The sequence below is a fragment of the Oryx dammah genome, unplaced genomic scaffold (assembly GCF_014754425.2).
Source record: "Oryx dammah isolate SB20612 unplaced genomic scaffold, SCBI_Odam_1.1 HiC_scaffold_27, whole genome shotgun sequence".
Lineage (NCBI taxonomy): Eukaryota > Metazoa > Chordata > Mammalia > Artiodactyla > Bovidae > Oryx > Oryx dammah.
In genome coordinates, this window is record NW_024070211.1 from 91,446,040 (window position 1) to 91,470,579 (window position 24,540).

A 24,540-nucleotide genomic window follows, 5' to 3' on the forward strand; every position below is an offset into this window, starting at 1 on the left:
CCTCCCACCCGCCCAGGTGCCCAGGCCATACTCACATCACTAGTGATCTTGGTGTTGGCTTTGGCTGCCAGCAGGGGAATGGCGTCCACCTTAATGTCAAACTTCTTAGCTTTGGTCTTCTCCCAGTCATGTTTATAAATATTCTGGATAGAAAAATTTCAGCACAGGAGTAGGCAAAAGTGATATGCATGTTATCCTACTTTATAGACTAAAGGTAACCCAATACCCAATAGTTTGTCTCAATATAAAATAGACCATTTTCACTGTTTAAGAAATTTTAGATAATTTATTATCTAAATAATAATAATCTGAATCTTGCTGTTTTCCAAGATTAAGCTTCTCTGCTCACCATGAGAATATTTCATTACATTAACTTCATTCTAGTTATCATACTAATATTTGATTCCTAACACTGAATATTTTACAGACTAGCACAAGTAATCTATAGTTAACTTACTTAGTATTATATAAAGGCACCATTTTCATTTGCTCTCAAAGTTCTCTGAAAAGGTTATTTTACAAATCATTATAATATTCACTGATGCTTGATAATTTTAGTACTTATTTATAGAATTGTTGAAAAAATTGAAATCCTCATGGGTAACTTGACTTTTCTATAAAATTAAGTTTGGAAATGAAAAATAGCAATGGATACCTGGCCTTATGCCTTCTGAATACCCTGTATCTTTGTCAGTGCAAGTTCTCTTACATGTAAAAATAAGTATTGTTTGTGAGATATAAGGGAAATTATAGGCTTGAGAAATAAATGAAATCAAACTGTATCTTAAATATCAGGTCCTGAAAGAAAATTATAGTATAATATAAAAGAATACATGGCTAAAAGAACATTAAGATTTGAGATTAAACATACACCAACAGTGACATTTTGAGGGTTGCCTAAAATATATTAAGATTGTCTCATTGTGTGAAGCTACTTACAAGATTGCTACACACATTTTATAAGGGGAATTCAAAGTTACCCTGGCAGAGGGAACACAATATAAATGTTAACCCTTATTCCCATCTTTAACACTGAAATGTTTATTCAATGAGGCAGCTCAAAAGTAAAAGCACAGTTGTCAGTAAAACAGAAGGCATAGTGCATGAGAAACTCACATCACTCAGGTTATAGGCGTTGACTTTGTGCTGGATAAAGGCAGGCGTATCTGGAGGTATATGACACTTGAACTTTTCGTTTTCATGTTTTGCTTTGTAATTTAGCTGAGGAGGGGGGAGGGAAAGAATGAGCAAATTAGTCCTCTATTCAGAAGGATTGTTACAAAATACAAAAGAAAAAATCACATGGAGTACATTTCATAAAATGTAAAATACATTTTGTTAAATAACAACTGACAGAGCTGTCACGATCAAAAGAGAAATCCAGAGCGAGGGTAGGCCACCTTTCTTATCAGCACCTGTGTGGTGGGTCACTGATGCTCGTATCACACTTGGCACCATGGTAGGACCCTAATGGAAGGCGGTGGCCACTTTTCATAGACACAAGCTTCCCTCCTTAAATGTCACAGTTGGTCCTGTAGATTCGGAGAGTGTCAGCCTTTCTTCTTCTCAGCTGTCATTGCTCACGCACTGGAGAATATTTTCTAACAAGTCTGATTATGTCCCCTCACACGCATGATGGTTTGTGGATACTCTAACTGAAGCTTTCATTTCTGGCCATAAATCTACTCAAGTTATTTTTATTTTCATGTTTTTTTAGTTCAACATAAATTTGAAAATTCACACTTAAAATTCATATGATAAAACATATCTCAAAGACTCCATTTCCCGAAAATAAACTTGCACAAGAGAGAGAAATCTGATGTACTGAATACCTGCTCTGGGCCAGGATGCGTACCATGCACATATTTCTTTTCATCTTCAAAACAAGCATAAATTATCAAAGGAAACTATAAGGGATGGAGAGGTTCAACAGCTTGCCTAGGCCCCCAGGTCATAAAAGACAGAGCTAAAATTTGAATCCAGTTTTCCCTGGTGGCTCAGACAGTAAAGAATCTGCCTGCAATGCAGGAGACCTGGGTTCGATCCCTGGGTTGGGATGATGCCCTGGAGAAGGGCATGGCAACCCACTCCAGTACTCTTGCCTAGACAATTCCATGGACAGAGGAGCCTGGCAGGCTACAGTCCATGGGGTCACAAAGAGTTGGACACAACTGACTAACACTTTCACTTTCACTGTTGTCTGACCCCCAAATATAAGTGCTCTCCAGTGCGTTAAGCTACATTTAGTTTCTCTTCTACAACTCTTATTATAATTGTTATCCACCCAAGAAGATGCAAGGTAACTAAATAAGTATTTTAGGTGATTACAAATGTATACAAGTTAAACTCGTTAAAAACTTACGTAGTCTTTTTAAAATAAACGTGACAAGGATAAAAACCCTTTTTTATAAATGGATTTTAAGTACAGAGCTATGATATATCATCCCTTAAAAATGGATTTCTTGGATATTTAAGAGAACTTACATCACTCAGCTGCTTGGAATTGACCTGGGCTTGCACCAGAACAGGAGAGTCAGTAACTTGAGTGAATTTTGTCTTATCTGGATGGACTTTGTAGGTGTGCTGTGGGAGAAAAGAAATCAGGTTTAGTGTAGTATCACTTGTCAAAATCTGAGCTAGCCTGTAGGCCAAGCTGGCATATCTCCATCCCCCCCAAAGAAAAGAAAGTTGTAGGAAATAAAAGACTTTTTTTTTTCTAATTAGACTGTAGTTTTTTTGAGGGATGCTCTTACATCTATATAGGAAACTGTCCCATGTCTTCAGATTCCTGATTACTTTTCTTTGGGAAAATGAGCTAGATTTAACCCTTGAATCGTATGGGTGACCACAAGGAAAATAGTATATCTATTAAAAAATAAATTGTGTTTCTTACAGTCTCCTGCTTACATTTGTTTGCAGAAGTGTCAAATTTGTAAAAATATCTTGACCACTAGATACTGTGGAGATTGGTAATGCTCATAGTATATACCACAGACTTACATCTTTACATTGATCTAGTTTTTTGATTGCTTCATATTCTTGAGTTATGGTCTGGGGGAAGAAGCCTTTGCCTCTGTCCTCTTCATATTCTGCCTTGTAGTTTTTCTACAAGAAAAAGAAATCAGACATAAGGATGCAACCACTCTACTCATGCCCTAAAAATGTGCTATTTGGAAAGTCAAACAACTGACTTAGAACTTACATCACTGTTCTGAGCTGAGACTTTCATGCAGTGTGTATGATACGGATCCTCGTAGCTGCCTACATAATGTCCCAAAATATTCTTTAAGTAGGAATCTTTATATTTAGTCTGAAAGACAAAACATATATCATTTGTTTATTGGCAAAATGATGGGTCTTTGCTTTCACAGAGGGAATGACTGGGTTGAGGGGGGTTCTTACATCACTACTGAAGTTGTGCAGAACTGTATCAAGCTTAAATTTGGGTGTCTCACAGTAATTTATGCTCTTTGCCTTCGTCTTTTCATAGTTTTCCTTGTATAGTTTCTGTTAAAGGAAAGAAAAAAATCAATTAAAGTAGGTTTCTATCACTCCCATGCTGATGATTATTGCACTTGTATTTTCCAACACTAAACAAAGGAAGAAGAAAAAAAGGTATTACCTGTCAACTGTCTTAAAACTAACAATCACACACTGCGGTGTCGTGAATGATTTAAACCTTTTCTATTAGCAATTATTACAAAGCCTAAATGTTTAATATTCTCCAAAAAATTAAGAAACCAATATATTGCCTCCGACCAAACCCTCAGTTGCAGAGGTGCTTGAGTATTTCTGACTTACTGTCTTTTTTACCTGTCAACTGACATATTCTTTCTTCACTAATGATGCCCTGAGAAATAGGAACATTCTGAGCAACAGTAACTTTTTCATTTTTTAAAAAACAAACCTTCATGGAAAAAGCCTAGCACACAGGGAAATACACACTCGTCCTCCTCCTACCAAGGAAAGATCCCTACTATATGAACAGACTGTGTATCTTAAAAATAAGGTACATACAGTCTACCAAGCCTTCTCCTCTTCTAGACTTATCCTCAGCTCTAAGCATTACTGAATTTTACAATGCCCAGCTGATAAAACAGATCATTGTTGTTTTTTCATGCTCATTTTAACTCTTTATCTTGGACTACATGGCTGGATGGCATCACCGACTCGATGGACGCGAGTCTGAGTGAACTCCGGGAGTTGGTGATGGACAGGGAGGCCTGGCGTGCTGCGATTCATGGGGTCACAGAGTCGGACACGACTGAGCGACTGAACTGAACTGATAGCTGATTAACAATGTTGTGATAATTTCAGGTGGACAGTAAAAGGAATCAGTCATACATACACATACTGAGGTTGTTCACTTAATATTTTGATAATGTTGTCTTTTTCAACAAAATGGATTTGAACTTGGGTTTTTATGTTCAGTAAAGATGACCTTCATTCAGGAAACAGTGCTTTGCACTGATTTCCCAGTAGAGCTATTTGAACAGATTCATTTCTGTCCTCTCACCTGCCACATCACTCACCCCACCTCCTCAGTCACATGTACACATATTTATGGTGCTGATTTAACTCAAGGGACAAAGATAACTAACCCACACGTAATCTCAAATACTGGGAAACTTAACACTACCAAATCAAAAGGGAAAAACTCAACTGACAGTATGTTCAGTCTCTTTATATACATAATCAAAGTGGCCTTGAGCTGTGAGTCTTCTAATGCCAGGCCAGTTCTCACTTATCTAGTGTATCTGAAAAACAGTGGATTAGACAAGCTCTTAATATTCCACTATTAGAAATGCCTGTGAAGACTTAGGGAGCCATCTTTTCAGTTTTGCTCTCTGCAAATGATGGTTTCTGGAGTCAAAACCTGAGTAGAAAGTGGTGGAGGTTATGGAGAGAAGTTGTGAAACTCAGGACATTTCCCTTCTCTCCAGCAGCAGGCTTGAAGAGCACAAGGGTAGGGCACCAAGGGCTCCAGCTCCCAGTCCTCCCCTTTCAGTCTCCTCCTGCCTCCATCAGAATCACAGCAAGACTCCTACAGTGTACTCTTTGCCCACACAAAGGCACAGGCTCCTGGAGTTTCAAGGAAATGAGGATTTCCCTGCCCACTGAACGAGTCCACAAGCTCCCCAAATTGACACATATCATACTCAGAGACACTAATGCCTTCCTGTTAGACAGCTCCAGGGAAACTGCTACCCCATAACCTTCAAGTATTTGCAAAGTTCTATCTGCATTTAGTCATTATAGAAGGAGAAAAATTTCATCCCTCTTGCAGCTCAGATTAAAAAAACCCACTTTTGACAAGAATATACTTACATCACTCAGGGCATCTCCTGCCGCCTTCAGCTGCCTGAGCAGTGGGTTTTCTGAAGCAGGAAGTACATTATAATCGGCTTTTCCCTTATTCTTTTCATAGTCTTGTTTGTATTTTACCTGTGGGAGTGAAATAAAGTGATAAAGTAACTCTCTATGTTACTTTTGTTCTCGTTCTCTTTTACACATATTATGACATCGCTCCAGGAATCAATTTTCTCTTCAGAAAACTGGCAGCTTGACATTTTGTAAACAAAATATTCATAGTAACTCATAACAACAGTGGAGAAACTGCATACATTTTCAGGATATATTTTCTTCCAATCATTTATTCATTCAAAAGTATCCATAGGGCATTGATCATGCGCCTGGTTCTGGGACAGATTCAAGAAACAGTAACACATGGTCCCTACCCTCAGAGAGGGAGGGAGGAGGGGAAGGAGGAGGGGAAAAGGAGAGAGGGGGAGAGAGAGAGATAGAGGGAGAGAGAGAAATAATAGAAGAAAGATATATATCATAATAATGAGAGTGCATCATGTCCTAGATACCTGCTGCTCCAGAACCCTCATTCAGCTCTTAACCTCCAGCTGCCTATCTGCCAACACAGGTTTAAAGAAAAAGCTAGACGCTTCATCAATCTAGCCTTCTATGCCTCTTCTGTGACTATGTGTGTGAGCACACGTATATTTAATGCAGGCATGGGAGGAGGAGGAAGGGGTAGGGGCTAGATATATGGTGACAGCCTCATCTTTTCCTCTGCCCTCCCTACTTTTCCCCTTTAATTCCAGCTCCAACAGAAGCTTTAAGTAAGGGCACAAAAGCCCCCCTCAGGAGCATGTCCAAAGGGAAGAATAAGAAGGAAAAAAGAAACAGATCCTAACCTTGACCATGAGCCCCAGTGCCATTTATTTCTTCAAGCAAAATCATCTTAGAATACAGACATGTTCTGGAGAGCCTAGATAGTCTGTCAATATTTAAGAACCTCAGAAAATAATTGGCTCGGTCTCCAAAGGTGGGAGATACACAACTGAAACACAGATGTACCACCCCTATAGCCCACGTCGGGCACTCACAGAGGATGTTCTTCAGAAGTGGAGGATGTAGACAACCTCTTGTAGAATTATCTATTTGCATGACCAGTGGAAACAACTAGAAAGGAAACTCCACAGACCTACCATCCCCCTACCTGCATCTGGGACTCGAAGCTTCCTCTCCTATTTCAGGGAAAGTCATTCCTTGCTCCTAAGCACCAGGCCCCTGCCCCTTCTTACTCTAGGACAATGCTCCAGCCACTCTCCCTCCCCTCCTCAACATGATCTCATTTTCCCTCTACACTTAATTTTTCTTCTCTCAGCCTAGAAACATGGCATTTTTGCCTCTTACCTAAAAAAATTCCCTCTTCACCTACTTATCCATCAGCTACTATCCCTTTCTCTTTTTTCTCAAGAGTCAAGTACACTCATATTATTCTATTTCTCTCCTTTCATTCACTCACAAACCCTTTCTAAACACTCAACCAAACTGCTCTTATTAAGTTCACCAGACACCATTCATTGATAAACCCACTTCAGAAACATTTGACACAATTATTCCCTCCCTTCCCCTTTCACCAGCTTCCCAAGACATCACTTTTACCTAACTTTGCTTCTACCCCATCTTACTGATGTTTTCACAAGGAAGCACTCCAGAGTCCAATCCTTAGAGTTTTCTCTCTATACGTGCTCCCTTGATGGCCTCCAGTCTTATGCATTAAATATGATTCATATGCTACTGATGCCCAAATTTATACAGACTTTCCAGATATCTCCCCTGAAATGGCAGACTCATATAATCAACTGCCTACTTGACATTTACATTTCTCAAAGGCATCTCAAAATTTACATGTCTGAAGTTGAGCTCATGTTTCCCCTCCAATAAGAAATTACCTACTCCTTCCACCATCTTCCCTATCTTGACAAAAGGAAACCCTATCCATCTAGTTGCTTAGACCAAAACTTTTCTCTCATATCCCATATTCAACTCTTCAGCAAATCAGGTCAGCTCTAATATTGAAATACATTTCATCACTTTCCAGGCTACTCTCCTGGTCCAAAACATCACTGTCTTGCACCCGGATCCTGAAATAGTCTCCTAAGTGACATGATCTTCCTACTTTCACTCCTCCTGCAGAGCCAACGCCAGGCTTATAATCAAATCTGATTGGCTATGAAGTTATTGCTCTTTCTAGTGCTTTAGAACTCCTGTTGCTGTTTGGTTGCTAAGTTGTGTCCAACACTTTGCAACCCTATGGGGCCCCCTGTAGCCCACCAGCCTCTTCCGTCCATGGATTTCCCAGGAAAGAATACTGGAGTGGGTTGCCATTTCCTCCTCCAGGGGATCGAACCCATATCTCCTTCATTGCAGGCAGATTCTTTACCCGTAAGCCACCAGGGAAGCCCCCTTTAGAATGCCTAGGAGTAGACTAGTTACCAAAGTCACTCTATAGACTATATGAGCAAATCCACGGATTCATGCATCTTGTCTGTGACCAGATTTTCACTATTTAATAAGAAAATAGAAAACAATGGTAGTTGCAAGTGTGAGAGTGTCTGTATTCAAAGAACGCTGCCAGTTACCTTTTCTTGAGAAGTTCTTTTGTCCTTTCTACTTCTGGGTATCAAAATGTCCTTTAGTCTATGAAATGCTGAAGATGGCAGCTTAGTATTGTGAATTCTCCTACATGGCAATTTTTTTTAAAACAATTGGTAGCCCTATGATAATCCCCAAATATTTTCTTATTGTTCCCATAAGAATCTTTTCCCCCCATTATATAAAAAAGCAAGAGTTGTAAGAAATTCCCCCACACTGAGACTAGATCAAGACCAGTGAGAGGATGTCCCCATACCTTGCTAGCTGCCACCCCAGCTTGTTTATTCACTTTGTACTCCGGGGTTTCGGTCTGCATGAAGTAGATCTGGTCTTTCATATTCTCAAAGTCTTCCTGGTATTTTTTCTGTAAGACACGAAACATGCTGGAGAACTGCTGTGGGAACAATTTAGGCCAAAGTCTTCTATGGGAGGACAGAGGCCACTTGGAGACATTACCCAAAGCCATGCTCCTCTTAGCTTCTGTGGGTCAGATTACAGTTATAGAATATGGTGCTATCTCAAAAGCCATTAGCAGCTTAACAGAAACTTGGAGCAGTGAAAATAGGTTGGAAGACAACCTCAAAGGAGGAGCTCTCAAAGGTCAGAGGCAGAGAACTTAAGAAAAAAGAAAAAGAGGTTTTTTATGTTTTCCAGGGAGGGGATCTGGGAATTGATTAATCGGTTTCATAAATGTACCACTCAAGTGCCCAGACACAGAACAAATCAAAAAGAGCCTCTTTCATCTGTACTCACCATGAAACCATATTGTTCCAATGAAAAATGAGGCAAGAATAATGGAATCCAATCAAAACAATGCTTTGCAAAAGGAAGGAAAGATGGTGGAATTTCTTTCTAAATAGGGACCCTACACAGGTCTTGCCCCCAGGAAGAGCTGCCTGAATTGAAACGTTCTGGTACCATTTCAGGAGCGGCAAGTGGCTAGATGTCATACAGGAAAGAATCAACCTCTCAACCCAAGGACATCTGACTTGAATGGACATCCCTTCCTACTTACTGTGCTGATGTTATGAGAGTTCATTCTGGCGGTTGCAATTTCAAAGCAAGGTGTCTCACTCCATTTGCCTTTGACTTTATTTTCATAGTCTTCCTTGTATTTTTGCTAGGATGGAAAAAAAATAAAGAAAATAAGACAAGCAAAATCTGGAAATTGACAAATAAGGCAGCAAATTAAGTGGTAGTGGTCAGCTTTCAAACATATCTTGACCAGGCCCTTCCTGAGTGCTTAATAGATGTCTTCAAATCTTCTAGTATAGTGTTACTTATCCCACAGAATCAGTGGGATGCAGGGGATAGAGATATCAGTCTCCCCTTTGCTGAGTTTAAGGACTTAGTTCACAGAGAACTCACAGATGGTCCCTGGTGTTTGAGGGAAGAGAGAGTCAGAAGCATCTTCCTTCTGTAATTCATGGTTATTGATATAACAAAATCACTCAACCCCAGATTTTCACGCCAGATGAACTTAGTCATTAATTTCTGAGCTTTACTGAAACTCCTAGTTATGCAGACAGCAACACAACAACAAAATTTGGCTTGTAGGCCAATTAATAAGACTTTCTGGTATAGACTTACGAAATTTTAATGAGAACTGACAAGCAATAAAAAAATTAAACTGCTATCTCATATTAACTCCCGAACACCACACTACCTGAATCCTATACTGTGAGGCTCCTTGGTGAGAGGAATTATATGTTCTTCATTTTTGTCTCCTCAAAATCTAACACAAAATGCAGCATGCAGAAGTTACCTCACAAATGTTTGTTTGACTACACTAAATTGAACCTAGTCCATGATTTTTTGACTACTTTGGCTTGAATGTTCTTGAAATGGAATTAATCCAGCCCAACCCAAGTTTGGGACATGAGTCAGAGATGGGTTAGAGAAATTTCCCCACCTTGGCTGATAGAATGTGTCAACAGACATAACCGGGTCTCAAGGTGTTTACACACCCCCACCATACTCTTCAAAAAAAAAAAAATGTGGTTTTCTGGTATGCCTTTAAAGAACAAGTACCAAGGGTGAGAGAGATGCAGACCCAGTGAGTTTAAGGAAATCTAGCCCTCTCTCTAATGCCCTATATCCTTTCTTCTCAAAGGTTAACTTTCTAGATCCCAGTTTCTCCTTTCAATTGCAGACCTAGTATCAGCTGGAAATTCCAACCTGAAATCTTGTATCTCTCTTATTGTGAGTCTAGAAGGAAGCAGAGAAGCTCAAGGAGTTCAAGAAGCTCAGTGTTGCTCACATGACTCCACCTGCAGAAGTCGTAGTGTGCATGGTGGACACAAACAGCCCTGCCTGCCTACACATCTCTACAGAATGCACTGAGCCAGGAGGAGGCGCTGGCATGCACTTGATGACTCTGGGCGAAGACATAGGTGAGAGAACTGATTCTGAAAGGTACGATAAGGAAGGCTGGTAAACAGAATGAAACAGCAATATAACAATTACAGACATGTGTTCATTATGTTAACATATGAACTGGAGGCTATAAGACCTGGTAAGACTGGGGTGAATAAATATCACCATGGTGGATAATCTGATGACCTTCATCCACAGCCCTCCTTCCCTTGGCTAACACTTATTCCACAAAGCAACCCAGCCCTAGTAATGCTTTCAAAGTACTCAGTAATGTCTCTGCATCCAACCGAATGTTGCAATCCAATAGGCGTATATTGCAAGCCATCATGGTAAATTTTCTAGTAGCCATACTTTAAAGTATAAAAAAGGAACAGGTTGGAAATTAATTTTAATGACCAGCAAGGATCTACTTTACAGCACATGGAACTCTGCTTAATGTTATGTGGCAGCCTGAAGGGAGGAGAGTTTGGGGAAGAATGGAAACATGTATATGTATGGCTGAGTCCCTTTGCTGTCCACCTGAAATTGTCATAACATTGTTAATTGGCCATACTCCAATACAAAGTAAAAAGTCTAATAAAAATATATTATTTTACTTTATACAATAGATGCCAAATAGTGTCAGCTCACAATAATCAATATAAAATAGTTAGTGAACTATTTTATATTCCTTTTGTCACAACAAGTGTCCAAGATCCAGGGTGTATTTCATCCATATAGACTCAATTCATACCTTCACATTTTAAGTACTCAATAGGCACATGTGACTGGTAGCTACTCTGTTAAGAGTGCAGCTCTAGACTAACCGGCACGCCTACATTAGCAGAGAGACTGGTTACAGATGAGTTCAAAATAGATTTTTAAAAAGAATCTTTAAGTACTCACTCTGTATACTCAAATGAGGTAGAAGAATGCTGCATTAGTAAGATTTCTTTTAAAATATGCCTTTAATAAAAACTTAAAATATTTTTCTTTCTAAATGAATACTTGAAAGCAATTTTTAATTTTTCTTCCAAAAAAGAATTAATTTGTCCTTCTCTCCAATCTTATTTACAATATCAACACTTTCAAGAGGCCAACTCTTTGTCAATAGTTCTCTGTGAAGTTAATTTCTGCTTAGCCCTGCCTGGGCAAAATTTCGGGCTCATGGTATTCCTATCAGTGAGAATTTACTGTACTTACTAGATCTTTTATCCCAAATAGTCCTTGTTCACACCAGTAGGTAATCTACAATATCAGACACTAAAAAATATTGCTGAACAGACTTCATCATCCATAATTTTCTTCCTTCTCCTTTACTAAAGATGTACCTTCCCCCAAAATACTTAAACAGGACAGAAATCTTGAGGTCCAACCAAAACTCAAGCAAACCAAACTAACAGTCAACTCCACAAAGGGCAAAGGAAAGTATTTAAAAGCAGTAGTATCCCAAGAGAAAGTGGCCTGATTTGGGCCAAATTAAAATAGGAATTTAGCATGGATCTATTCATGAGTTGAACATCTGTCTCTCTGCATTCCCTGTCAGGGCCGCATTCCTCAGAGCTAGTTTACCAGACTAAATATAGACAGACTAAGCTGTCTGCCAGGCCTAGGAAATTATGAGGTGCATTGCTCAGGGCTGTCTAACCAAGCTGCCTCTGAGAGACCACTCGTACATTCTTATTTTCTCCAAGTCTGATTCTGAGCATAAAACTCTACAGGGTCTGTGCTGGATTAAAACAATCAGAGTCTTTGTGGAAATCTGCGGTTACTTGGTTACTCTGTTAGTATCCTTCTCATAAGTCAGAATGTCAAAGGACATCAGGATGTGGATTCTGTTCTCAAAACACATTTTCCCATCTATCAATCACTGAGTCATCCAGATGACCATGTATTTATTAACATGGTTCCATGGTGTCAATGGATGTGTTGTAGAGTTTTCAGGGACATAGGTAAAAATACTCCTAGTGTTTGTGTTGTGTTTTTAGGTTTATCTTAATTATTTTCTCTGATGGTTGGATTATTCAGCAGAAGTTTTCAAGGGAGACAGTGTCTCAGCCCTATTTACTTACCTTGCTCACTTGATTGGTTACTTTCTTGGCAAATTCTATATCTGGAGGATCTGGCAGAGATGTGAATTGAGTTTGCTGTTCAGCAAGACCTTTTTTGTAGGTAATCTGACAAAATAAAAGACAGGAATGCTCATGAATCTATTTCCCACATTCCATTTACTGGCATTAAAAAAAAGACAAGACTGTTTTCCCCTTTATTTAAAGTCTTACATTTGAGTGTACCATAATTTATCCTTTTGGATGTTAGAGGCCCTTACTCTCAGCTTTACTAGCGATTTCAATTTCTTTGAGTGTTCCTTCTCTAAGACTATTGGCCTTAGTTCCATCCCCTTCCATTCATCTCCACACCATGATTTACAACTAATATTATTCTCTTAACCAGCATCCTCAACTCCCATTCTCTTGTCTTATCACACCTGCTCACACACTCTCCACACTCTGGATCAAGCCAGCCACACACCTCGGTTGTCCTTAATGTCCAGGATACTGAGTGCTGCTGACGAAAGTCACACACCTCTATGGATTCTGTCAGGATAACAGCATGCTGCTGCTGCTCAGTTGCTCAGTCGTGTCTGACTCTTTGCGACCCCATGGACTACAGCCCACCAGGCTCCGCTGTCCATGAGGATTCTCCAGGCAAGAATACTAGAGTGGGTTGCCATGCCATCCTCCAGATAAGCAGGGTTAAAAAGGACACCAGAAGAAGGTGCAGAGGTGGGAGAGACAGCCTCTTGAGCCCAAACCATTAGCTTGAAACTTCTGTGTCTGCCCCATGGTGTGTCCTGTGAACAGCAACTTGCTTGGCGCTCCGTGCCAAGTACTCTACATTTACAGTGCCCAATGGCCACTCTGCCTTTACTGAAGCTTGAACATCCCATTTTGTGCCTCTGGTCAGTCGCTACTCCCAGTGGCTCATCTAAAACCCCAACGGCCTCCAACCAACTCCATACTCCTCTCAGCTTCCTGTTTCATAAAGACAGGCTGTACACTTCTGTCTTTCCTCATCCCTGCTTCTTTCACCGGCTGCATGGTTTGGAGGGAACACCCGTGGTAGAGCTCAAGCCCTGCACTCAGGGTGCTGCTCCCTTTGATAGCCCTGAATTTTCCCTCTATCAGTTACGCTTTATTTGGTTACAGCTTCAACAGCTCTCTCACCACGTCTTTCATTATGCATCCCTTTGGCTTCTGCTCTTTTTTTTTTTCCCCTCACTACTGACTCCTCTTCTTCTTCCACCAGTCTTGACCCCTACTTCCAACAATAAGAACTATTCACTGATCCCCAGACACATGAAGTCCTTTCACTGAATCTCAGACACGCTGTTCCCTTTCCCTGGAAGCCCCAACTCCACCCTCTCCCCATCTGCCTGCCGCTGCTACTCATTCTCCACGTCCCAAGACAGGCACAATTTTTCCTCTTGAGTCTTTGTCTTGATGACCTTCTCCTAGGATCTCACTCCACTACCCTTACCTCCTTTAAAAAAAAAAAATCAGATGACAAATCAGATGGCACTGTACCTGGTTGTTTACATATCTGTCCCTCCTTGGACAGTGAGCTCTGGCATGGCAGAAAACACACCTCTCATTTGGGAACCCTGTTCCCTGTCTAGTACCTGACTGGAGCAAGGGTTCAATAATTGACTTCTGAGTGTGCGTTTTACACACTGAGGCCATCAGGGGAGGTTTGAAGAGGAGAATTCTCCTCCCAATTCTTCTACTACTCAGCCGTGAGACTTCTATAAGTGATTTCTCCTTCCATGTGGCTGTATCTTTTTTTTTTTATAAAGAGGTCATATAGTTCCAAAGTCACAATCATCTTCTTCATACTTTAACCAAGTCTGTGTGTATGCTTAGTCACTAAGTTGTATCCAACTCTTTGAGACCCCATGGGCTATAGCCTGCCAGGCTCCTCTGTCCATGGGATTTTTTTAGGCAAGAATCCTGGAGTGGGTTGCCATTTCCTTCTCTAGGGGTCCTTCATGGCCCAGGGATCAAACCTGTGTCTTCTGTGTCTCCTGCATTGCAGGCGAATTCTTTACCCATTGAGCCATAATCTAACTATATCTTATTCTAATAATATCTACCTAATGCCTATAACAAATGCTTTCACAAATTAAATCAATTGGGACACAAAAGACAGATTTTTAAATGTATTTGTATTATTAATAACTGCATGGCTTACTTTCTTTTAAATAAGGGAGGACTTACTTTAGGCATAGGGCAACCTGTATTTTCTGTGACTGGCTAAGCCCTTAAGGAGAAAGCAACATTCTACTAGGAGGAATGCTGATTAAGTATGACATCCTGTCAAGAGTTTTCTGAGAATTCGGATCTAGAAGTCCTAGTTTCTCAAGAACCTTTGCTCAGAATTCTGTCTAGTTAGAATTCAGTACTCTGGATCAACTTAAAGACTCTTGGTTTTGGCAAAATATTTTGTCTCTACTTAGGTAATTAGAAAAACATGGTAAGTTGGGTTAGGAGGGACAAAAGGAGAGGGAGTCTCTGAAACCAAACCCTTAGCTCAAAATCCACAAGCTTAGCCAGTGGCAGGTTTGGTGGACAATAGCTTGCTTGTGGCTCTGTGCCTAATAACTAGATGCCCGTGGTGCTGGCAACAATATTAATAGGCATGCTGGTAACCTAATACTTGGTCTAGTACAAAAATAAAAGCCATATCTCAACTGCCAAGTCTTTCTGAGGCAAGAAAAGGAAGACTCTACTTCATTATTATAAGTCCCTCTTTATTATGTCTTCTATTGAGATATATTAAAAAAAAATACGGTCAACTCTAATTGTTCAAAGTCCATAGCACTAGAGTGGCATGGAGGTGACCTTTCATCTCTCCCTTTTATGGGTAAGAGGAGACATCTGGTGTTTAAATGCCTTCTTGGAAACCTCTCCCTAGGTTTGCATGACATAGTATTTCCAGGTTCCCCTTCAATTTCTCTGCTCATTGGTTCCGTCTTCTCCTGGACCCCACCCAGGTGTCCTAAGAGTAGGTGTCCTCCGGAACTCTGTCCTTGGCCATCCACCGTCTGCAGTTGTCACATTTTAAAAATTATTTGACTCTCAAATATTAATCTCTTGTACTGATCTCACACCTGTGCAAATGCCTTGATCTGAATGTTTCTTCCATTATATCAACTCTATTTCTCTTTTCACTAATGCATTGTTACCACCTGCACCCCTGTTCGCCTAGACTACCAGAACTTTGTCACAAACTCATGGATATTTCCTTTCTCACCTTTGTCTCCAATATCTAAATGTCATTAACACTTTAAAGCATTTATTACCTTCAGATTCCTCTCTTCCTCTCCTTTGTCTCCATCATCCCGATTTGTCTATATTACTAAAATAGTATTCTATAAATCATGATGTTTTCTAGTCTCAATCCATCATATGGTCCATCAAAATTTCTTCAGATTCTACTTTTATCATGTTATCCTCTCCAGAATCTTATGATATGGTAGGCAATGAGAGACATCATATCAAACTTATTTTGTCCGATTTTCAAGGTCCTGCTACCTGTTTATTACAAGTGCCTGCCTAACTCAGCACCCAGAGCATTCATTTTTCTTTTTTAAAATTATTTTAATCAAAGTATAGTTGATTTACAATGTTGTGCCAAATTCTGCTGTATAGCAAAGTTACACAGTTATGCACATATATACATTCTTTTCCATTATGGTTTATCACAAGAAGCATTCACTCTCTTTGTCTCCTAAAACTCCAGACTCACATCATGTATGTCCCTTTGTCCAGCACTCTCTCTCCACAAAATGCCTTTACTTTTCATCACTACTTATTCCCTCTGGATCACCACCTCCACACAGCTTTCTCTCATTATTCACATATTCCTGTCTTAGCAAATATCACACTGTAGAGTTTGTGGGTCTTTAAAAATTTTTTCTCTTGTTAGTATATATCACTTTCATCTTACCAGTCTGATTTTTAAATTCTCAGGAGAAAGGATGAAAATGTCTTGTACTTTTTCATCCTGCCAGGTATGCATGCATAATAGTCTTCTAATTAAAAAGTTATTGATCATTTGATAAAGGCCACACACAACATTGTTTATTCATGAGATACAAAGCCAAAAAGCTCATCTTAAAAGAGAAGCAGAAGGTCCCCACACATTAAAACTGATGACTTTTACTAATGGCTTTAAAATTTTGTTATGCTTATTTTCTAGCTTACCCTATAGAAGGTTAGGATTATATCTGTTATATTTTCCTCAGTTATATGAAAACTAGGATAGAAATATGTCTGTTAAACTTAGTTGATATCAAGTGATAGGAACTAAAACGAATAGACCTCAAAAGTTGGAGATACCTTCAAATGTGTATGTATAACTCATATTCATATATGTAACTAGACAAGATGGGTATAATCAGGACAAGATGGGATCCTAAGATGCACTGGAAGTAAATCCTGATGAGTCTCAAAATGCCAAGTGACTTAAGTCCATATTGAATGTAAGAGGTTCAGGGTCTATTGAACATAAGAGAATAAACGTCTCTTTCTATAATACAGTTTCCCGAAGACTAGAACAGTATTATTTTCAATACGGCCTCTAGCAGATCAAGGGATCAAGAAATAAAGTACCTCAAAACAAGGGCTACTCAAAACAAGGCTGAAGTTGGGGTCTCTGCTGCTGCCTTCAACACTAAGGATTCTATTACTCCTTTTAACTTCCTCTAATAAAATTTTCAAGGTCTAGGATACTAAAATTCTGGCCAGTAGGGCTGCTGATTTTTTTTTTAACTAACTCTAAAATATCCGTACATATGCTCTATGGGAGGCACTCTTTGTGAAGTAACCACACTAAGATGTTTGGACAAGTATGTAGTCAGATCCCTGTGCAGAAGAAGGGGACTACCAGTTCAGACTTCAGTTAGGACAGCAAATCAAAATCCTTCAGAACATTGTTCATGCAATACATTCAGGAAGTGGCTACAATCCCAAATAGTTTTTTTTTTTTTTTTAATGCCACTCTATTGTCACAGAGAAACTTAACTCCAGCCAAGGTGATGGAAGGACACATGTTCTAGCGGAAAGAACATTGGTCTTAGGATCACAAGACAGGCTTTTGATCTGAGCTCTGCCACAGACTACTAATGTGACCTTAGACTCAGGTTCCTCACCAGTAAGAAGACAGCATGAGACTAAATAATATCTAATATAAATGATAAAATCTAGTTTAGACATCATAAATTAGAATTGGAAATATATTCCTCTGCAATAGTAGCACTTAATCCTTTTTAAGATTTTTTTGATGTGGACCACTTTTTAAAAGTATTTTTTGAATTCATTACAATATTGATTCTGTTTTATGGTTTTGTTGTTGTTGTTGTTGGCCATGAGGCATGCAGGATCTTAGCTCCCTGAGCAGAGATTGAACCTGTACCCCTTGCATTGGAAGACAAAGTCTTAACCACTGGACTGCCAAGAAAGTCCCAATAGCATTTAGTCTTTTTAAATGAAGAGTTGCAATGAACTTCTGGCTAGAAGTGTGTCCTAATTCAAGGTGTCCTGATCCCACACTCTCAAATGTGTGCACTGCACTGCACTTACGTCACTGAGAGCTTTCTGGGCTTGGGCGACCCTCCTCAGCTCCGGGCTATCGTTATATGGATAAAACAAAGTTTTGTCAGCTTCCCAGTCTTCAGTGTATAGTTTCTAAATCAGAGAAGAGTGAAAGTTATGAGATGTGAGAACACACTGACTTGAAATATATACTTCTGAATTCATCCATCAGTGGCATATAGAACCCAGGGCAAAGCGAGAGCAAAGTGGAATCCACAGATTCCATTCAATCTAAGTCATATTTATCAATAGCTTACCTGGCTTGTTCTGACATATCTTATTTACTGCAGAGCAGATGTGTCTCATTGTGTTTCATCTTTGACTTTACCTGCCTTCTGCAACTAATACTAAGGAAAGTATAAGGAGCCAGGAAGCACTTAGCATAATTTCCGTGTTTAAACCTTTAATAAACCTTTAATACAAGTGAAAAACTTAAACATTTAATAAGAGTGACAGCCAGGCATGTCCGACGTATAGCGCAGGCTGTACGTTTTGCGGGTCTTTGTGGGTCTCAGAACTGGTTTTCAGGTGCATCTTTTTTTTTTTGGAATGTGGACAATTTTTTTTAAATCTCTTTTGAATTTGTTGCAATATTGCTTCTGTTTTATGTTTTTGGTTTTTTGGCCATGAGACATGTGGGATCTTAGCTCCCCAGTCAGGGATCGAACCCTCACCCGCTGCATTGGAAGGCAAAGCCTTAACCACAGGACTGCCAGGGAAGTCCCCTCAGGCACATCTTTGTTCTCCCCATGCACTCTTCCCCAGTTGTTCAGACCCTCCTCCATTAGGCCCAGGAACATTTTTCTCAGTTCCTCTTAGCCAGCCTGATCCCCACAGCCCCACATGCCTCAAGGCTACTCACAAAATGGCTGGGGAACCATGTTTTAGATTAGGCAGAGTTTACAGGTACCCCTCTGTGTGATGTGGTGGGAGGACACAAGAGCACAGAAGTAGCAACAGGGCAGAGGTCCCTACCTTACTGAACATGGCTGTGTTCTTGATGGCCTGGACAAGTTCAGGGGCATCAGGAGGAAGCAGGTACTTATCCTTGGTGTCTTCCCAGTTCTGCTTGTATAAAACCTGCACAGAAAGAGTGGAGAACCTGTGGCTTGATGTCTCCCCCAAAGGCACGCGGGTTTCGAGCACGTGGAGAAGAGTCGCCCACACTCAAGTTGTCCTCATGTGAAGGCTGAAGTGTGCTGAAGTGACACCAGCATCAACTACGGAAATGTTGACCAGGTCGACATCCCGTGATCCTTTCCCTGCATTAGTAAGCTTTCACCTGAAAAGTCTAATTTGGTCAGTTGAATCACGATTCTGATTCTCTATAGATTATTTTCAAAGGTTGAAACCTGTCAGTCACTGGCTGAACTTGGATGATAGATGTGTTTGACTTAGATGGTATTTTTAAAATATTTTTAATTAGTTGCTTACATTTGAAGTTTGGAGATTTCTCATTAATAATTCACCTCCCAACTTCTTAAAAAGAAAAAAGGACTCTGGAGACACTGGGACTGAATTCTGTAGCTGGAGCTAAGGTCCTGGGCTTTCCAACCCCCATAGCTCTGATGGTCCACTTCAGTCACTGGTACCGACTGCCTGACATGTGTGGCTGTTAGACCCCACCATGCCTGTGGGCTCGCGTGGAACTGATGAGCAGGATCTGGCCTGTTCAGTTTTCTCCTCCAAGGCCAGGCAGTTAGAATGCACATGCTACACGGTATTCCAGCCATCCGTACCACAACCTTGTTACCTTACTGACTTGCTGCGACACTTTCTTTGCATGTTCAATGTCCTTTGCTTTTTCGTCAACGTGACAAATAGTTTTAGCAACATCGCCATCAATTCGATACTTAACCTGCCAAAATAATGCACAATTAGAACCCATGATAGGCATGAATATATGAGTATATTAAAGACTATCTTATAATAAAGAACACTGACCCAATCACTCTATGTCTGCATCCAAAGTCAAGTTTCTGCCTTTTAGGTAGAAAGCTGTGAACTCACTCCAGCTATCCTTAGAGCACCTGTATTCACTGACTGACTGTTTTCCCACCCAAGTTACAGCCTCCCTGTTCTCCAGAATGGACAGTCTCGGTGAGTTGGAACACCCATCTCACACCACCTTTAAGCCAAGCTTTTAGAAGTCTCTTTAGGTTCACATTTAGAGCAACATAATCTATGGCCAATGCTTCTTCCATATTTTTAGACTGGCTCACAGTCATTTGACTCCTTAGTCTCTCTCCACCTATTTAAAGCCCTCTATTCCCAGTGGTAGGGACATTTCTGAAATGACTCTCTCCTCTGTTTTAGCAATGTGGCCCACCTCACTGAGTTGATCTTGAACTTTCTTGATTCTGCGAAGTTCTGGGGTATCGGTTGTGATGGCGTATGGCTGCCCTTTTGCTTTCTCATACTTCTCCTTGTATTTATTCTAAAAAAGGTATCAGATTATTAGCCTAAAACATGACAACACAGCAGCAGAAATTACAGGCAATACATACACCCTGTCTTATTTTTTTAATCCTGTAAGTTATAACAATTATCAATTATAACAGCTTTGTTTTTGTTCCCTACTCTGATTCTCAACAGAAACTAAAATAGATATGTTAATTGTTCTTCCCAAGCATGGCTGAATACTGGAGACAGTAGAAATTTTATTATATTGTCTTGGAAATGCCCTCAGATGATTCTTTCAATATTTTTATTGTCTGAATTCACACATGAAAAGCTGGAACCTCAATAATTTTAGGAAATATAGAAATTTAGTCAAGTCTAAAAAGATTTGATTGCTAATACAATGAAAAAATATTCAGTTCAGAAGTTGCAGCTAAATCTCAGTGATTTGGATAACAGACACCAGCTAAATTAATGGGAAGTATAAATTATGAACAATTTTGAAAAGGAATGACATTTTATTATTTCTACTAAATATGAGTTCTTGCTTTAACAATAATATGCATAATTTATCATTATTAATACTTCAAGAAGACTCTTGAGTGGAATAGTCAACAATCTAAATTATACTACTGATTTCATTTCTAACCACTTTAAAAATACTGCAAACATTTGCCAACATTTTGTTCAGACTATCAGAAATTCTAGGATATTACTGTTTGAATTAATGAGGTGTTTATGGCAATAAATTGACAATAAATTTTTCTATCTTTGGTGAATACTACAGTGATAAAAGAGGCAAGATAATTTTGTTTTTAAAAATCTAAGTCTTAAAAAAAAAAAAAAAAAAATCTAAGTCTTAGAAAACCTAAATTTTGAATCACTTAAGACTCTGAAGTAGAAATTTACCAAATAGTCCCCAGTAGTTAACACTCAACCAGAAATGAATACTTATTGGCCAACCACAACATGATGCTTTTGACATAAGCATTAATCCAATATAATCTGATGCTCCCTTGAGTACTTTTCATCTTTTTTTAAGCCTCCAGAAGATGTGCAATCAGGCCACCTAGTGAGATGTCAGTCTACCCTGGACAATCAACAAGTTAGCTCCATTTAAAGGGTTTAAACCTGCTGCCAGTCAGTGTAACTTATAGAATTGGACATGGAAATTAAAGGACAGGCATCTTCAAGAGCAGTGATTCTCAGTGTGCGCTGCCCATTAGAACCTGGGAAGTTTTCAAAATCCTCTACAGGTCCCAAGCCTGCCTGGACCAAATAAACTAGCACAACCTGGGCATCGGTAGTCTTAGAGCTCATAGAATCTTAGGGAAATCCAATGTGCAGCCAGTTAAAAAACTTCTGTTTCAGGTTACAGTAGAGCACTCTGATCCTCAATTTCAGATAAGTTTTCTTAGTCTGATCTTGGTTTTTTTAAGATCTTTTTAAAAGATCACATTCTTTTTCACTCTATACCTCCTGGAGACACTGTTAGCTAGTCTATTTGACAGGCATCATGGTCAGACATAGCATAAGTAAATGCTATTTAGTTTATGTGAACTGATTTCAACTAAATCTATATGTAACTCTATAAATCTGTAACTCTGATTTCATTATTCTAGACTGGCAAACAAATCATGATTAAACACCAGTACATTCTTTACAATTGGCCTTATGCTTATTTTGCGCGGATAATTTCAATAAGGATGCTTTCCCTGATGCTGGCTGCAATGGTGCAAGTAAATTACGTGAAAGCAGAATTCAAGAGTTTTGAGACATTATATTTCTATAAAATAAGTTTTGTCTCATACAATGTTGAGAAACAAAGTCCAGCCAGCATCCAAAACACAGTTGGTTGTGATCAGTAATTTCTCAGTAGTAAAACCAGATAAGTAGAAGTTTTTTGAAACTTACTGTGCTAAAGAGATCCTGCATTTTCTGACTGTGTGCAATGTAGGGGGTCATGAACTTTGAAGGGTCCACCTTCTTTCGAATAACCCTCTTCCTCTCCACCGGCTTTTCAGGTACTGGCTTTGCCAAGGCCGGTCTAGAGGTGTCTGATTGCTCATAGTCAGATGTCCTTGTTGTAGTTTCATAGAATTCTGTTATTGTCTGAAAATTTGGCATGAAGTTATATCAAAATTTGACAACATTATGAAAGTAAAAACTGTAATACTATGATCTTGATATACATTATTCTAACTTCAAGTCAGATTGATATTCCTGGTGTTATTAATACTCCTTCACATCTAAAACAGGCCAAAGCAGGAAATCACATGCTATATCTGCATGAAGGCACATTATGTTACATAAGTCTGCACGCTGACTGGGTCAGATTGCCCGGAACAAAAGGTTACTTCTTACCTACTTGCAACATTGCCTTAAAACTCCATTTGCCTAAAGGAACACTTGAAGATAGGATAAAAAATAAAACAAAAATATTCTCAATCATTTGAAAATCTTCTTAAACTGCATGGTAAAGTGAAAGCAGACTGGGATCAGGGAACAAAATAAATGAAGGCAAACAAATAACTTGAATTCTTGACTTTAATATTAACTTTTAAATGATTCTAAGAAAAAGTTGCTTGTTCTTCAGGTGTTTAAGTATTCTGTTACATGAGACAAAGAATGATGAATTTGAAAAAATGAATCACATCAATAATACAAGTGATTACCATTCTCTTGGCTTAGTCAGTTAATTAAAGTGAACTAGAGTGCCACTTACACTAATAAATGCCTAGGTGAACACGAATAATGATGACAACATAATGGGGTAGTTAGCTTCACGACAGTACGTGGTAGGTGGGAAATTGTTGCTTGTTACAATAGACTTTATAGTGGAAGAAACCGAGGTCCAAAGTTTGGGTCTAATCCAAAGTTTAAAAATATGTAAGAAAAGAAGATAAGCAGTTAAATTTTCACTGCATCTCAGCTTATATCATCTGTACCAAAGGAAGAGTTCCAGCATCAATTAGGAAAAAGAGAAACCGAAATAATAAGGAAATTGTACATCTGTGACAAACTCCCTGATTTGTGTCAAATCACTGCTAATACATTTCTCTCCACCTCTTACTACTGACGTATGGTTGATGGTGAGAAACTAACCAGTTTACAAAATCTACAGTTGTTAGTTTTTATGCAGGTTTCAGGGTTAGCCGTCCATATCACCACGTGTCATGCTTAAGAGAAGCAACTCCATGCAGGAAATTAAGCATGAGAGATTTCAGCTTGAAAAAAAAAGTCCCAGCTTAGAATATTTATGGAAATGACTTTCTCAGAATTCCTAATGTGCCAAATTCTAAGTAGCATTTTATCGTATCATCAAGGACAAAGGCTTGGAGGCTCCACTTCTTTTGAGCAGAGTTGGTGCCCAACAAGTTATGACTCTACACAGTGAAACTGCTGGTCCCCACACAGATCTCAAGTCCAAGGCCCCACCTTTGTTGCAGAGAGTGGTGATAGCCAATCGCATTATTCTAATAAATATCACCTACACCAAAAATATCACCCAAGTAATGGGGGAACCATCCCTAGCCATTTTGGATATACTGAATAGTAAAAACAGGTAATGTTCATACATATACTGCCGGCTGCTGGGCACATAGGTGAGTGACCTCCAGATTTTCCCTTTTGCCAGCTTGGTGGCCCTGGGAGTCTGAGAAAGGAGAAAACTTTCTGCTTTAGTGAGCATGCAGCCTGTTCAGACGTGGGCTGGATCTTACCTCCCCTGGCACCTCTTCATAGACTGTTTCCTCTGTGTAATACTATAAATAGAGAACAAAGGTATCATTAGAACCAAAGCAGGAATCACCTCTGCTTTGCCTCAGTTAAACCACTTAGTTTATTTCACCAGTCCAGTTGGTTTCCAACATTGGTGGGAAGGAAGTAGATGGTGGGGGCTGTTCATATTTTGGAACCCATTTCAACTATGTGAAACATCAGAGTAGCCACAGTGAAAGCCATCAGATTGGACAAGGAGATGCAGGGTGATGAGAAAGGTATCTGAGGATGGCTATTTATCTGGTGAAGCTATTTTGCTTGAGAAATAAATGTTTTCTTATGGTACTCTCAGAGTTTGCCGAGAATATAATAAGAATATCTTGAGTGTGTGGATTGGGCAGAGAGGAACGGTGATTAAAAAAAAAAACAAAACTCACTGTTTGCTGACTATGAAAAA

The 24,540-nt window shown here is 39.4% G+C and overlaps 1 protein-coding gene across 39 annotated transcripts in view; it reads right to left on the minus strand.

The window, feature by feature from the left end:
• Positions 1-24,540, minus strand: part of NEB (nebulin) — a 206,756-nt gene that overhangs the window by 177,930 nt on the left and 4,286 nt on the right. For 38 of the 39 annotated variants that reach the window (XM_040229063.1, XM_040229055.1, XM_040229061.1 and 35 more), the window contains exons 4-19: positions 24,086-24,127; positions 22,278-22,475; positions 20,293-20,400; positions 19,717-19,821; positions 18,939-19,043; positions 17,952-18,056; positions 12,381-12,485; positions 8,969-9,073; positions 8,210-8,317; positions 5,329-5,445; positions 3,403-3,507; positions 3,203-3,310; positions 3,001-3,105; positions 2,485-2,583; positions 1,117-1,221; positions 36-143 (exon numbers count right to left, since the gene is read on the minus strand). In XM_040229063.1, coding sequence (XP_040084997.1) covers positions 36-143; positions 1,117-1,221; positions 2,485-2,583; positions 3,001-3,105; positions 3,203-3,310; positions 3,403-3,507; positions 5,329-5,445; positions 8,210-8,317; positions 8,969-9,073; positions 12,381-12,485; positions 17,952-18,056; positions 18,939-19,043; positions 19,717-19,821; positions 20,293-20,400; positions 22,278-22,475; positions 24,086-24,127 — 1,728 coding nt within the window. Of the gene's footprint in view, positions 1-35; positions 144-1,116; positions 1,222-2,484; positions 2,584-3,000; positions 3,106-3,202; positions 3,311-3,402; positions 3,508-5,328; positions 5,446-8,209; positions 8,318-8,964; positions 9,074-12,380; positions 12,486-17,951; positions 18,057-18,938; positions 19,044-19,716; positions 19,822-20,292; positions 20,401-22,277; positions 22,476-24,085; positions 24,128-24,540 lie in introns of those variants that run through there. The other variant, XM_040229060.1, reaches the window with a different exon arrangement.